The sequence below is a fragment of the Macrotis lagotis genome, chromosome 6, assembly GCF_037893015.1.
Source record: "Macrotis lagotis isolate mMagLag1 chromosome 6, bilby.v1.9.chrom.fasta, whole genome shotgun sequence".
NCBI lineage: Eukaryota > Metazoa > Chordata > Mammalia > Peramelemorphia > Peramelidae > Macrotis > Macrotis lagotis.
The window spans coordinates 196,833,163-196,850,424 of NC_133663.1; the positions used below are offsets into that span (position 1 = coordinate 196,833,163).

The 17,262-nt window shown below is 35.4% G+C and overlaps 1 protein-coding gene across 2 annotated transcripts in view; it reads right to left on the reverse strand.

Moving 5' to 3' along the window:
• SLC9A4 (solute carrier family 9 member A4) overlaps nucleotides 1-17,262 on the reverse strand; it is an 88,370-nt gene that overhangs the window by 62,314 nt on the left and 8,794 nt on the right. The window contains exons 1-2 of one of the 2 annotated variants that reach the window (XM_074192210.1): nucleotides 14,681-14,847; nucleotides 7,947-8,410 (exon numbers count right to left, since the gene is read on the reverse strand). In XM_074192210.1, the coding sequence (XP_074048311.1) occupies nucleotides 7,947-8,378 (432 nt within the window). In that variant the 5' untranslated portion in view covers nucleotides 8,379-8,410; nucleotides 14,681-14,847. Of the gene's footprint in view, nucleotides 1-7,946; nucleotides 8,411-14,680; nucleotides 14,848-17,262 lie in introns of those variants that run through there. The other variant, XM_074192209.1, reaches the window with a different exon arrangement.

Below are 17,262 nucleotides of genomic sequence, written 5' to 3' on the forward strand. Positions count from 1 at the left end.
GAGTATTGGATCAGATTTTCTCCATGACTTACTCTTCTGGGATAGATATTTCAGTCAGGTCTGACTTGGAGGGAAAAATTCTGATGCATATTAGCACATCATCATCATCATAATAGTACTACTACTACTAATAACAATGGCTACCATTTATATGATGCTTTAATCTTTACAAGCACTTAAGCCTTATCTCAATTGATCTTCACAACAATTCTTATTTTACAGATGAGAAAACTGAGGCAGACAGAGGCCAATTTGAATTCCTTACTCCAAGTCTAATCTATGTATTGAGACTTATTACTATCCATGATATGGAGACTTATCTAGCATATACATAATTTTAAAGTGTTAAGACTATAAACTGTGACGAAGTTGTGAAAGTTCTCTCATAACTTGCTTAGAAAAATGATCCAAGGGACGGTTAGGTGGCGTAGTGGATAAAGCATCGGCCTTGGAGTCAGGAGTACCTGGGTTCAAATCCAGTCACAGACACTAGCTGTGTGGCCTTGGGAAAGCCACTTAACCCCATTTGCCTTGCAAAAACCTAAAAAAAAAAAGAAAAGAAAAAGGAAAATGATCCAAAGACCATTATTAAGATATTATATTTGATTTTTGTAAGGCAGTGGGGTTAAGTGGCTTGCTCAAGGTCACACAGCTAGGAAATTATTATGTGTCTAAGACTGGATTTGAACTCAGGTCCTCCTGACTCCAGGGCCAGTGCTCTATCCACTGTGCCACCTAGCTGCCCCAAGATTAAGATATTATAAAACCTGGCTAGATATAAGCAAGGCTATACTATACTGAATGAATGAAGTAAGTATTTACTAAATTCCAAGTACTCTGTTAAGGGCTAGTGCTACAAATACAAAAGCAAGCCTTTCCTTAAAGAAACTTGTATTCTATTGGAATAGAAAAAAAAACAGAGGAAATTGGGCAGTATATTTTGGCTTAGGATGTCACAGTGATGGTGACTAGAACTATCAGATATTTAATTCATATACCTTTTCAAGAAGCAATGCAAGGGTCAATTGACAAACTGTTGACAGAGTCAAGTGACATAAGCATATAAAAATTGGTTGGATGCCAGTAAAATTGTCCTGTATTTTAAAATTCTTACTTGCAGACAATGCATGGGTGGACACTATAGAAGGAAGTAGATATCTATTCCTGGCAGTTAAGGAAGCAGCATAGTGAATGTGCTGTAGGTAGAAAATTAAGAATCATGAGCTTTACATTTTAAACCTGATTCTGTCATTTACTAGCTATATTATTGTATACCAATCACTTCACTTCTCTAGGCTCCAATTTCTTCATCTTTGAAATGAGAACTGGGATAGATAATCTCTAAATCTCCTTCTATTTCTAGCATTCCATGGGCAATAGAAAGCATTTCTCTTTCTATTCCTGATGCCTATCATAGTTCCTAGCACATAGTAAGATTTCATTGTTGATTGGTCAATTGATTGGCAGTGAATGTGACTGAGGAAGCTCCTGTCTCAAGTACCACAGTGAAATCAGTGGTAAAGAATCAAAGTCAGAGAGAATAATCATCAGATTCTTATTGATTTAACTTTAAAAATGACATCAATGATTTATTATATTTTTATTTATTTTATAAATCATTATTCCCACTTACATTCTAATTTAGTGCCAGTGGCCAGTGGGTTACATATGCATGTTTAACATATCTAATATCATGAATAGTATGCTGAATATGGAATCAGTAAGTCTGAGTTTCTATTCTGCCTTAGATATGTAATAACTATATGATTCTGTAAAGAAGGAAGAAAATTATCATTTATTAAGCACCTACTATGGAACAAGCTTTACAATGATAAGTACTTTACAAATATTAAATTACTTTATCCCTTCAACAGTCCTGGATAAGTGCCTTTATTGTTCCTAGTTGAGGAAACTGAGACAGCTAGAATTTAAGTGACTAGCTCAAGTTACATAGTGTTAGATTTGAACTCAAATCTTCCTGACTCCAGGTCCACTGTGCCTCAGTCTTCTCATCTGTCAAATGAGGGGGTGGGTTGACTCTCCATGATTTCTAGATCATTCTAGCTCTAAATCTATGATCCTATGAGTTTTCAATTACAGTTAGGAATGGAGGGAAATTTAACAAGGGATAACAGAAATTTTCAGATAATCCACAAAGTCATTTTTCACACACATTTCCCCCACATTCATATATACCCAGTCTTTAAACAGACCTATCAATTAATAACAATTTTCCATGATTTAAGCTTCACCTCTGATCCTTTTCTTGCAATGGAAGGTCAAACAACTTGTATAATGATAAAGAAGTAGGCCACTGGAGGGTGAAAGGGAAGAAATGAGAACCTTCGTAATCAGTCCCAGTTTTCACCATGTCAATATGTTAGGATGGTTTTGCTTTTCTCATTTTTTTATATTATATAAAAAAATCTGAGTCTTGAGTATCCTTAAAATGAGAAGAAACCACGAAGTAAAGGCAGAGCTAAAAAGGTAGGAAAGAGAGACCTAAAGCAAAGGGATAGTGAGAAGGGTATAGAAGTGAAGAAAAAGGTACAAAGGGGCAGCTAGGTGGTGCAGTGGATACAGCACTGGTCCTGGAGTCAGGAGTACCTGAGTTCAAATCTAGCTTCAGACACTTAATAATTACCTAGCCGTGCAGCCTTGGACAAGCCACTTAACCCCATTTGCACAAGGACCACATTAACATATATGTTTCTTATATTTAACAATTATACATGCATAATCTATATTATATGTACATAACCTATATTATTCTCTGTCAGGGTGAGGGGAGAGGGAAAGTAGAGAGGAAAAAAATGTGAAACTCAAAACCTTACAAAAATGAATGTTGAAAACCATCTTTGCATGTAGCTGGAAAAAATAATGAAGTTTAAAAACATATTGTTTCTAAACGTACATAATTTTAATATTATAGTGTATTCAAGTGACACATTAGATAGAGAGTAGGACAGAATCAAGAAGACTCATCTTCCTGAGTTCAAGTCTGACCTCAGATAACTTATTCAGCTGTGTGACTCTGGGTGATTCAATGAATCCTGTTAGCCTCAGTTCTCATCTGCAAAATGAGCTGAAGAAGGAAATGACAAGCTGCTCCAGAATCTTACCAAGAAAACCTCAAACGGGGTCACAAAGAGTTAGACGAAACTGGAAAATGACTGATCAACACATTTTAATGCCAGGAATTGTTCTGCATGACATTTAAGTATTTATTTGGGGATAAATCAAGTTACATAGTCAAATGAAATCATGGACTTAGAATGAATCAAGCAACACATCTTTCATGTAAGGTAGTTCTCAGCTCTAGTGGGTAGTCAAAGAGAGAGGAAAACATTTCAAATGTATGGTATGTTAGAAAGATCATTGGATTTGGAGAGAGAGGAATGAGATTCAAATCCCAGTTCTAATATCTATTAATTATGTGCTCACAGGCAAGTCATTCTCTAGGCATCAAGTTCTTTATCTATAAAAAACAAATAAAATTAGAAAAAGTAAGTTTGTGGGGGGCAGAACTAGAAGACCACAATATCTCTGACATTCCTTTCAAATCTTAAATCCTTAATTCTAAGAAAGCCTCAGTCAGGAGATCTGGACTGGATTTATTTATAATGCAGCTTTAGCTGTACATGCCCAAATCACTTGAGATGAAGACATCTATGAAGAAGATGACAAGAATCTAATTTTGAGAGAAGACATATTACTACATTCCCTACCACATGGGTGAGAGTAGCCTTTTTTTCATGGTTTGTGTAGCCAGAACACACGTCAGCTTTAAACTATCAGACTCAGATAGACTCGTTTTTTTTTTTCTGTCAGTATCTAAGTGATGAAAGTCTTTTTCAGCTGAAATTTATGTGCCATTTATTGAGCTAGATGAAGGAGTGGAGGGTATAGGAGGGTATGGCCCTGAGAATCAGGCTTGGGGTTTTGGGCTATATTCAGTTATATTACCTTTTCAGGTAAAGGAGTCCCTGAACTTGAATGCTCAGGCTATGACAGTTTGGGAAGCAGAATTCTAGACTGTATTTTACTTTCAACTCAGAAAAGAAGACTGGAGAAACCAGAATGCTAGCTTGGAACTTTGGTAGTACCATGCTGTATAGTCCCTCCAACTAATGTTCCATCTCTCCTCTATCTAGACTGAGATGATGTAAAGCGTTATGAGATGTGTCTAGGTTTGTTCTTGCTATACCTTGAAGTAACTTTTCCTTTGTAAAATTAATCTGATTATAACCAAAGAGAACTGGAAGACCCATAAAATTGGAGGAAAACAAAATGGTGGGATTTTGAGTCAATAGCATAGAGTTTAGACACTCCAAATTTGATTAAGAGTACTGGAGAACGCTGGGGGGGAAAGCGTGAAATATAACTTCAAAAGGACAAGTCACTGTTATATCTCTAAAGTACTTTTTAGTTTTTAAGCCATGAATTTTAGGACCTTGCCTAGAGCCAACAAATGCCCTTCTCATATTGGTTAAGGTTTTTCTTTGTTCTGCTTCAGTAGCTTTTGAGCATGAGTCTACATAGTTTCTGCATTTATCATCCCCAAATGACAATGCACTACCTCTTCAAAGGCTTTTGCTTTCTCTATTCCAGTCAAACGAGCAAAACAGTCCCTGTGATACTCAAAAAAGCCTTTTGCCTTAATAGATATCCCTCCTTAGCATGTTGACTTTTAAAGTACAAATTGAGGGTTTGATTTAGCCCTGACCACAAGCTGTATTCTAAGCCTGATTCTGGAAGTCTGTTTGGTTTTGGTTAGTCAGAGTAATAGGAGTGGCCCAGTTCACAATTAATGGTTTCTGTTCTGTAAATTTACCACAGAGATAATGTATCAGTGACTTCATAAAAGGCACTATAAAACAGTGATTGGATACCATAGATACAAATCAGTTCTATGAATTACTATAACTTTATAATTATTACCTTATTTTAAATACATATTTAATATGCATGCATGTATGCACACATATAAATACAAGCATAAACACATATAAATGTAAAAATGCATGTGTGTGTGTGTGTGTGTGTGTGTGTGTGTATAAATACATAAAAATATGGATATAAAATCTCTACCCAAACTCTAGAACCTTATTGGGTCATGGAAGTGTTCTTGAGGTTTCAAACATTTTGCTAGTAGACCACAAATTCTGTCAGATTTACAAGTGAAAAAAGTTTTATAAGTGGATCTGTAGCTGTAGAGTAATTGTATAGTTATTGTCTGGAGACCAGCTTAGCTAAAATTGGAGAGAGTAGCCATCAAATTGGCCTCAGAGTGATAAATTTTCAGTTTCAGAAACTTGAATTTGATCAATTAAGTCATTAAGAAGTTTTAATCTGTATTGGCAGGAGTGGAGTAACTGTAGAATCTTGAAGTACTGAAATGCAACTCTCCAAAGATAAAGCACTTATTAAATGCTTGCTATGGACCAGGCAGATAAGATAATGACTAGTCCATTTTGGCAGAAGTGGAGCACTATGGGTGTGGAACATTGTCTCTATTATTAGAATCAGTTGATAAGATACTTAAAGACAGAGTTCAGTTTCTTATTCAAATGACTTTATGAAAGTGCTAATATATTTACTGATTTTTAGAACTATATTAGAGAATCCTTGGAGGTTGTCCAATTCCTCTGCATAATTTTGGTTTTTTCCTCTCTTCATTTTTTTCCTTTTTTTCTCTCTTTTTCTTTTTGTTCCTTCTTTCCTCTCTCTCATGCTTTCTCTCCTCATTTCTTCCTTTCTTCTCTTCCTTTCCCCTCTCCCTCTTTTTTTCCTTTATTTCTTCTTTCCTCCCTCTTTCACTTCTTTCCTCTGCCTTTTTCTTTCTTGACTAGGTCCTTATATCTCACCCAATTAGAAGGGCATGGTCATTCAGGTACCTGATTCTAGTGCCAATCTGCAAAGAAGCTTTGATCTACTATATTTCTAACCTGAACCAGAGTGCCACTGCTTTAAAAGCCTCTGTTGCTAGAGACTGACAATAGTGATCTCAAATGGTTACAAGTTTGGATATTTAATGATCAGTTTGAGTCCTGTTATAGTTGAGGACTCCTGAACTATACTAGCTGCAGTCCACTAGCCTCAATCTCTTCAATAGCAGGGATTACAAGCATCTACCATCATCCCCTGATCTCATTTTACATATAATGGAAACAAAGTCTACTAAACTTTCATCAAGGTTGCACAAATCCTTAGTGGCAAGAGCCAGCAGCAGTCCCCAAGATTATGACTTTCAAATCTTGTTCTCTTTCCACTGAACTACATTATATCCCCAGGTACTGCCAAAGCTAATAAAGAATAAACCTTTGGTCAGTGAAATAGCTGAGATCAATCAAAAGAAAGCTAGATGTATTGGAGAATGGGAAAGCAGAGCTTTGGAAAGAATTTAAGAACAAAAAAGTATTTGTAAGGTAGTTCCCAAATAGCCTTGGTCACCCACTAAGAACAGATGAAATGCATAATAACAGAATGTGTGGAGAAAGAGCTCATGTCAAATGGTTGCGTATGAATGCTAAAAATTGCATGTGTTACAGGAACATAAGTATGCCATGGATATTTTGGTGAGTCTGTGAGTTCATCAGTGACTCCTGCTACCAATACAGAACACCATGTCTTCATACTATCTAATCCTGTACAATTCTTACCCAAAGAATACTAGAGATTACAAAAACAAAAGCAAAAAAGAGCAAATAAACTCATCAAAATACTTGCTTGTATCATTTCTATTTATTTTTTTCTCAGATAAGAAGAAAAGTATCTATAGTCACTCTAATACAATTTTTTTTTCAGTTTTTGCAAGGTAATGGAATTAAATGACTTGCCTAAGGTCACACAGCTAGGTAATTATTAAATGTCTGAGTCTGAACTCAGAGCCTCCTGACTCCAGGGCTAGTGCTCTATCTACTGTTCCATCTAGCTGCCCCCCAACACAATTATTGAAGGATTTTACATTATGGCCAAATTAGGACTAGTTATTTGACTCCAAGCTTCCAAATGGAATTTGAGTCATAAATTAATTGCAATATATTTGAACTTTGAGTTAATGCCCCCCCTTCTTAACCTTTGAGTTAATGTAGCCAAAATAAGATTATATAAAGCTAGAAAGGACCTGAGAGTTCATCTAATCTAACCTTACAGATAGAATTAACTGAAACCCAAGAGATTAGGTAACTTGAACAAGGGCCTGCTGGTAGAGCATACAGATTCAGACTTTTAACCTCCTACTCCAGTATTCTTTTCTCAATATTAGTTTGTCTCTTATAAAAAAGTTATATTTGTACCTATCCCATGTTAGTCACTCAGTTGGGAGTGATTTAAAAACTATTATTAAAAAAAAAACCTACTCCCCAGTCTTCTCCCATCAAAGTAATATTCATTTAACTCAATTCTTTCAGAAACAAGGGAGATAAAACAGGAGGGAAAAAGCCTTTTAAATATTGCTTCTTCCACAGTGTGAAAGCCCAAAAGAGCCCTTAACAACAATTTCTGCATGCTAAATGGAAAATTGATTTAACTATACAGCTACTTGTTATGTCCTCTTGTTATTTTTTTATTTTTTAGGTTTTTGCAAGGCAAATGGGGTTAAGTGGCTTGCCCAAGGCCACACAGCTAGGTAATTATTACGTGTCTGAGACCAGATTTGTACCCAGGTACCCCTGACTCCAAGGCTGGTGCTTTATCTACTACACCACCTAGCTGCCCCCTCTTGTTATTTTTTTAAAGAAGTGATTAATCTGCCAAATGACAAGTCGAATTAGTAAGCTATTAAACAAGTAATGCAGAAACTAAAGTCACCATAATCTACCATACATATCTTTGAATCTGAAACCTGTCATGCTTCCCATAATCAGAAACACTACTTCAATTAGCCTTACGAATATCCGATTATTACTAACCCTTACTCAAGTTTCCCATCCCCTGAAACTTACCACACTTATCCCATCATTGAGTAGAGCCTCCCCAAAGATCATCATGTAGAGCTGCTCATTCACATGAGCCTCCTCAAATACTGCCAGCACTGCCACAGGGTCTACTGCAGAGATCATACTCCCAAAGAGGAGATTCTGAAGCAAGTTGACATCACTAAGGCCAAAAGCCTTGACCTGGCATATCAGGTAGAGGGAGAGGCCAATGCCAAAAGCGTTCAAGAGGGCACCCATTCCTGACCACCATAGGATGGAGCCGATGTTCTCGAAAAAGGGGCGGGTAGGCATGAAGTAGCCTCCTTCAAGGACAATGGGTGGAAGAAGGTACAGGAAATAGATGCTTGAATCCATTACAGGTGGAGATTTGTGATCAGTGCCAAAGATGATACCCCCTACAAGAGCACCAACAATGATTAGGAGGCAGCTCTCTGGCATAAGACCTGGAAGCTTGTGATAGAGATGGAAACCTAGGAGAAAGCAGAGAGAGGAATGGTTTCCATTCATTTATTCAATAAATATTTAAATATCTAATTCTATACATGACAATAAATATGCTGGGTGCCAAAGTTTACAAGAACAAAAATAAAACAATCTTTTCCCTCAAGTAGTTTACATTTGATTAGGGGGAAGCAATATGTACAGAAAAATAAATGTGAAATATATAAAGTAATTTTAAGAGGTATATTGAGGTAAGGGAGAAGTTTAGCAGCCCAGAATGAAGTTCGCTTTTTAAAAATTTATTTTATTTTCAATTTATGGAACAAAATAAGCTTTTCTATAACAAAGTACAATAAAAATGATGATTGCACATGAAACTGTAAACCTATTACATACAACTTGCTATTTCTTTTAAATATATAATAAAATTATCATGGGAATTTCTTTTATCTTTTTTTCCCTCTTCCCTCCCTTCTGACCTAAAGATGATTACTATTAAACACAAATGTATGTTTGTACCTGTGTGTGTGTGTATATATATATATATATGTATATATATATGTATATATATATATGTATATATATATGTAAAATCAATTATAATATTTTTGCTCATCAGTTCTTTCTCTGAATGTGGATAGCATCTTCCTTCATAGTTTCTTTGTACTTAATTTGGTTATTTATAGTGTTCTTCAAACAATATTGTAGTTATTGTATATGACATTCTCTTGGTTCTGCTTATTTCATTCTTCATTATTTCATGCAAGTCTATGTTTTTCTAAGATCATCAAGTTTATCATTTCTAATAGCATAGTATTATTCCAATAAAACCATATACCACAAATTATTCAACCATTTCCCAGATGATGGACATTCCCGTAATTTCCAATTCTTTGCTGCCACAAAGAGAGTTGTTATAAATATTTAAGACTATATAGGTTCTTTTTCTTTTTCCCTGATTACCTTGTGAAACAGTCCTAATAATGGAATTACTTGTTCCAAGGATAGTTTAATAACTCTTATACCATAATTCCAGATTGCTTTCCAAAATGGGAGTATCAGGTCATAAATCCACCAACAATGAATTAGTGTCCCAATTTTTCCACATCTCCTTCAAGATTTATCACATTCTTATTCAATCATTTTAACTAATGTGATAGTAATAAAATTATATCTTAAGGTTGTTTTCATTGATATTTCTCTAATCAATAACAGCTTAGAGTATTTTTCATAATTCTATAAATTATTTTGATTTTATCATTAAGAACCTGCCTATTCATATCCTTTGACCACTTATTAATTGAGGAATGACTCATATTGTAAAGTATTCTCACTTGAGCAGACCACAGTTGGAATACAGAATTAAGTTTCAGATATCACATTTTAGCAAAGACATAGTGTTCATACAAGTATTACCAAAAGGGTCTAGAAGAGAGGATGCTATTCAAGAATGTGAGATAATGAGGATGCTTTTTCTTGAAGAAGAGAAAAATCAGGACACAAGAGGCATTATAACTGCCTTCAACTGTATGAAGGAAGATGACTTCTGAGGGAAAAAACTGAGAACAATGTGGAAAAATTACAGAGAGTCACATCTAGTCTCCATTATAAAGTGAAAATTTTAATAATTAGAGCCACAGAAAAGTGAAATGAATAGACTTAGGAAATATTGGGTTTCTCCTCATCAGAAGTCTTTAAGGTAATGTTGTGATATCCACATCACACCACTACAGATCATATCATGTCACATCACTTCATCACATCACATCATCATATTACATCACATCACATTATCACATCAATCATCACATCACATTATCATATCAATCATCACAGCAAGGTGATAGTCACATACAAATGGAATTGTATGACTTCTGAAGTTTCTCTTAACTCATACGAATGCTCAGTACAACTAATGCTAGGAAAAGAATGCACAAAGGGTCTATCCAGTATTCTTTCTTGTATCTTCCCACCTTAAGTTCAGCAAGAATTGCAGTATAGTCTCCAAAAAGATTTCTGAATCTGGAATCAAGTTGATTCAATTCAATAATCAATGGTTAAGTATCACTATGTATCAGGCACTGAGCTAACATAAGCTTTGGGGATATAGAAACAAAAACCAAAAAACCTCTGACCCCAAAGAGTTAGCATTCTGAGTCAGAGGAACAATGTTCAAATTCTAACTTTTCCATTTTTTAAAAAAAACTGTATGATCAGGGTAGCTAGGTGATACAATGGATATAGCACTGGCCCTGGAGTCAGAAGGACCTGAGTTCAAATCCAGCCTCAGACACTTAATAATGAGCTAGCTGTATGACCTTGGGGAAGTTACTTAACTCCATTGCCTTGTAAAAATAAAGACAAAAAGGTGTGTGATCTTAAGCAAAACAAAACCTTTGAGGGCCTTAGTTTCTATATCTGCAAAATGAAGAGGTTGGAATATTTATTTTTAAGATCTCTTCCTGATCTGAAAGCAATGAAAATGCTTGTAGTCAAGGAAAAGGGAAAAAAGAGAGTAAGAAACAAAGTTTCAATTGAACTTAAAATTAAGCCTGAGCTTGAATCCAGATGTTAGGGATAATAAAGTTTACTCAGAAGTCTGACAGTTAACTTTAATTCAGTTCAATGATTTAATGTTTATTAGGCATCTAATGTGTGCATGATCCTGTGATGGGTGATTAGGAAAGATTTTAATATTAGATAAAAACCTAGACAGTATCCTCATGGACCTTGCATTTCCTTAGGAGGATATGACATATAGACACAAATAACTGTCATGGTCTACCCTAACAACATGGAGTGTTGATCAAACTTGATGGACTTGCTCACTCCATCAGTGTAATAATCAGGGACAATTTTAGGGGATTTGTGATGGAGAATGCCATCTGTAGCCAGAGAAAGACATTCTATTTTTCAAATTTATAAATCCTCTTCTTTATATTAAGCACTAATATTTCAACCATTTACCTCTATTAGTCTCAAATTTCTCTTATGGAAATCCATAAGACAGTCCTTTAAATATCTGAAGATGCAAAAATTGTTGGGAAAACTGGAAAATAATATGGCAAAAATTAGGCAAAGACCCATATCTCATACCCCCATACCAAAATAAGGTCAAAATGGGTGCAGGATTTAGATATAAAGGGAGACTCCCATAGATAAATTACTAGACCAAGAAATAATCTGTATATCTGATCTATGGAAAGGGTACAAATTTATGACCAAACAAGAAACAGAATAAACTGAAAAATGGATGATTTTGCTTATAATGCTGTAAAATTAGAAGGAAAATTGAAGATTGGGTAGCATTCCTCACAATTAGCAGTTCTGATAAAGGTCTCATTTCTAAAATATATAGAAAACTGTATCATATTTATAAGGTTGCAAGTCATTCCCCAATTGATAAATGGTAAAGTTTTCAAATGAAGAAATTAAATCTATCTATCTAGTCATATGAAAAATTGCTCCAAATCATTATTGATTAGAGAAATGCAAATTAAAACAACTCTGAGGTATCACTTCACACATATCAGATATTCTAAGATGACAAAAAGGGAAAATGATAAATGTTGGAGAGGTTTTTGGAGGATTGGGACATTAATGCTTTGCTGGTGGATTTGAGAACTGATCCAACCTTTCTGGAGAACAATATGGAACAATGCCCCAAAAGTAACAACAATGTTCATTCCCTTTAACCCTGCAATTTCAATTCAAGGTTTATATCCAGAAAAAGTCATAAAAATGGGAAAAGTCCAAGATGTTCCAAAATATTCATAGTAGTTCTTTTTGTAGTGACAAAGAATTGGAAATTGAAGGGATGCCCATCAATTGGAGAATGGTTAAACAAGTTATAGTACGTAGATATTATGGAATACAAATTGTTCTATAAGAAACAAATGGTAGAACATTAGGTAAGCATGGAATGAATTACAGGATCTGATACTGAGTGAAGGGAGCAGAACCAAGAGAACAATGAACACAATAATAAAAACATTGTGAGAAGATCAACCCTGATGGATACCCTGCTCTCAGCAGTTCAGAGAGCTAGGACAACCCTAGGAGACCTGTTATGAACAATGCTATCCCCATTCAGAGGAAGAAAAACAAAACAAAACAAAACAAACTGATAAATCTGATGAACACTACATTCACTTCTTTTAAAAAAAGAAAACCCATGTATTTCTTTCCCTTAATCCTAATTCCTTATACTGAATATTACTAATCTGTAAACATGTTTAATAGAGATGTGTGTACAATATTAACCAGACTGTTCACTGCTGAGGGGAGGGGTTGAGAAGAGAGGGTGGAAGGAAATTTTGCAGCTTAAAAAAAATACATAGACATATAATTAAATGTTGAAAAATAAAAAAAATAAAGAATAAATAAAAATAAATAAATATCTGAAGATAGATATCAAATTTCCTTAAGTTTTCTCTTCTCTAGACTAACTATCCTCAAGTCCCTTAAATGTTCCTTATATCAAAAGTTTCCATTCCTCACCATTGTTAGTACTCTCCCTTAGAGATCAGAATCAAATATAATGCAATTCAATTCAATTCAATATTTATTTATCAGGTGCTTATAGAGTGCTAGATTCTGAAATACAAAGGAAAAAATAAGAGCAACCACATCCTGAAAGAATGCATGCTGTACTGGAGTGAACAGTGTAAAATATGTAAATATAAATTAGTATGAACTGATTTAAGGAAATAGAGAATGAAGCCATAGTAACTAAGGGGAGGGTCAGAAAATGAGTCCTTAGGAAATGATACCCGAGTCACTTTAAAAGAAATTAGATGACAAGGTGATGAGGAAGGGATATATTCCAGATAATTTGAGGAAGAGCAGTTAGATGCCACAATGGATCGAGCCCTGGGCTTGGAATCAGAAAGTCTCGTCATGAGTTTAAATCCAACCTGAGCAACTCACTTAACCCTGTTTGCCTTAGTTTCCTCTTATGTAAAATGATCTGGAGAAGGAAATGGCAAACCACTCCAGTACCTCTACCAAGAAAGCCCCAAATGGGATCATAAAGAAGTGAACTGGATTTGAGGAAAAGCACAGAGACAAAACAGGACACTGTGTATGGGGAGGAGATAATTTCTCCCTGTAATTGGATTAGAGCATTGATAAAGGGAAAGAATATGAAGTAAGACTTAAAATGTAATTAAATCAAAGTTTCAAAACAAGAGACACTAGGTGTGTGATCATACTGATAGAAATTTATCAGTCTCAAGGAAGAGTAGATTTAGAGAAAAAAGATAATAATAAAAATTTCAATTTTAGACTTGTTGAATTTGAAATATCAAGTAGACATTGATTTTGCTGCATGGTAGAAAGTTGGAGATGTGATCCAGAAATTATAAATTTGGAAGTCATAGATGCAGAAGTGTTATTTGTTTTTCTTCTTCTTCTTTTTTTTTATTTTGGCAAGGCAATGGGGTTAAGTAGCTTGCCCAAGGCCATACAGCTAAGCAATTATTAAGTTTCTGAGGCCACATTTGAACTCAGGTACTCCTGACTCCAGGGTCAGTGCTCTATCCACTGCGCCACCTAGCTGCTCCTCAGAAGTGTTATTTGAAGACATATAAGTAAAAAAATAAGAAGGAAGAAGAAGAAGAAGAAGAAGGAGGAGGAGGAGGAGAGGAGGGGGAGGAGGAGGAGCACAAACAGAACAATAGGAAACATCTGCCTGAAATAGGTAGAAAGATGCCAAAGGACAAGAAGACAGAGAAGAGGCTTTGAAGAGGTGAAAAGTGAACCAGGGAAGTGTTCTGTCTCATAAAATTAAGGGAAAAGAAATTAGAGAAGTAAGGGAATAGTCAACAGGATCAAATTCTGTGCAGGGAAGGTGAATACTGAAAAAGACAATTAATTTGATGATTATAAGGTCATTAGTGACTTTTCACAATGAAAGTTCAATAGAAGACATTTCATCAGGTTAAAGCAAGATGGTGATGTGGATGTAGAGGCATCAGTTGAAAACTTTTTCAAAAAACTTGGCAATAAAAAGGAAAAAATGAAGGGCGAAAGGGAGTTACTAATCGTTTTATCTCTTTCTCTTTCTTTCTAGAATTAGGAATACCAAGGAATGTTTGTAGATATATATAGAAAAGAAGCAGTGGAAAGTGAGTGGCTGAAAATAAATGAGGGACAAGAGATGTTTGATAGGGTAAGATTCTGAAAGAGGGATGATAGGTTGTGATCAAGGACATGGGAACACAAGGACACAGATAAAAATTATAAATGATGATGCTGAGAAGTTCTGAGTGGAAAAGGGAAGTTGAGGAATTTCTCACCATATAATATCCTTATCAGTGAAGCGATGTCATCTACTGAGAACAAAAATGGGGTTATAATTGGAGGCAGGAGACAAGATCAAAAAGATTTGGAACAGTTGCTATGGTGAATAGGAAAAAGAACTAATAGAAGCAGACAAATGAATTGCTAAGCAACAGTGAGGGCTTTACTAAGGTTATACACTCTAAATTTACAGACAGTGAAATCAGCTCAATTTTTTTTAACTTTCTCCAGATGCCTGGAATAAGAGGAGAAAACAGACAGTAGCTGTTCTTAAATCTGAGGATTAACAGATCAGTAATGGAAGAAGGTCCTAGCAGTGAGAAATTTCAGGGTGGCAGCTAATAAATCATTAAGTAGCAGATCATGGGGTCAGGAGTGGCTGGTGAAGAGTAAGTGGGATGGATGGGGAGAGAGGTCAGGGGACTAGAAGTAATGATGAGTTTGAAAGCACATTGAAGGATTGGAAATGGTAGGAGATAGAGGGGATGAGATCACAGAGTATAATTCTGAGCTTAGATATCTCCAAATTGGGGGGAGGGGAGAGGAAGAGAACAAGCAAATATTAAGCATAGCTACCTAATGTGCCAGGCCTTATGGTATATTGATACTTTCAGCAGCCCTGGAGGGTAGGTACTACTATTATTATCTCCTTTTATAGTTGAAGAAAGTGAGGCAGATAAAGGAGAAGTGACTTGCCCAGGGAGGGTGGATGGAAAGAGGTTAGAATGAGGAATTGGAGTAACTGAGTGACTATGGTACTAGAAGAATTGATTTGAATGCTGAAGTCCTGAGAATTATAATAAGAGAAGAACACCATGGGTAGGGGAAGGGGGAGGAAATTCTGGGGAAGATCAGTGTAAAAGATTGTGAGAATTTGAACTGAATGACCTAGAGGTCAATGGATAACTATAAGAAGGATAGAGAGAGGGTAGTATATGCATCTACCACAGATCACAAAGGAGGAAATGTAATTGTGGGAAAGTAATAGGGGTATGTCTAAAACCAACTCTAGTAATCAAAGAACAGGCCAATATCTCCTCCTGACTCTGTTCAGCCATTTTCAGTTGTTTCTGACTCTTCATGACCCTATTTGGAGATTTCTTGGCAAAGATAATGGAGTGGTTAGCCATTTTTTTTCTTCAGCTCATTAGAATGATAAGGACACTGAGACAAACAGGATTAAGTGACTTGCCCAGGGTTACATAGCTAGTAAGTATCTGAGGCCAAATTTGAACTCAGGTAGATGAATCTTCATGACTCCAGGTCAAGCACTCTGTCTTCCACTTTACCTACCGGCCCTTTCCCAATCCTTCTAAGAAGACTTGAATAAGTAATCACAGAAAGATTCTGGCATGTGTGATATTCTCAGGAAAAGCCACTTTTCATTTAAAGGAAAAGAGAAGTATGGGGAAAAATTGTTAAGAGAATTGGGATTCTTGAAGTCATGGCATCTTAGCTAAAAGGGACCTCAAAGATGACATCATTCTAACTGAACAGAAATTCCTTGACAATATCCTTGATGAGGATTCAGGGCTCCTTTAAGTGGCTCAGGATATTTACATGCATTTTTAGGATTAATTTCTAACCTACAACTTCTTTCCCTCCCCCACCTCCATCACCCCCTCATTAAAACAGAAAGAAAAACAAAAGCCCTATAACAAATATGCATAGTCAAATAAATTCTTTTATTGACACTGTCTAACATAAATGCCTATATAAATGAAAGTAGACCAATATAACTATGTATCTATGTATGTGTATATTACATAGCTTATGCATGAATTCACATATTTGACTCTAAATTTTCAGCCAGTGAAATCAATTGACATGCCTTGTACAAGAATGTTCATAGATAGACATATGTGGTATATATATATGTATGTATGTATATATATATATATACATATTTGTTCTAGGGGTTTGTTTTTCTGTTTAATGAAGGGGTGGTAGAAGTGGGAGGAAAAGAATGTGCATTTTTATTAACTGAAAAATTAAAAAATAAATTGTCAAACTTAAAAATAGAAAAAAAAGCAAAACAGAGGGGTGAGAGGGAAATATATATACATACATATAGACACATATATTCACACATACATAGTTGTATGCTCATATACATATATACATACCTAAATATGTGTACTTGGAGCCTGATTCTATCACCTTACTATCAGGAGGTGAGTATTATGTTTCATCATAAAACAGAATTGTAGTTGGTCATTGTGTTGATTGGACCAGAATTTTCATACTTCAAGATAGTTTGTCTTTATATTATTGTTATTATATACATAGTTCTCCCAGTTCTACACATTCTGCATCAAATTCAATAAGTCTTCTTAGATTTTTTAACTCTTTTTTCCTCTAATACTGTAGACAATATCTTTGCTAGTGAAGACACCTCAAGAATCTGAAAGATAGACTAGGCATATCATTAACCAAGTCTGGGGAGAGAGAGAGAGAGAGAGAGAGAGAGAGAGAGAGAGAGAGAGAGAGAGAGAGAGAGAGAGAGAGAGAAATTCTCTCAAATAAACCTTTCATTAGAGTGCAGTAGGATTATCATTCCCTCATTTTGGATACTTTA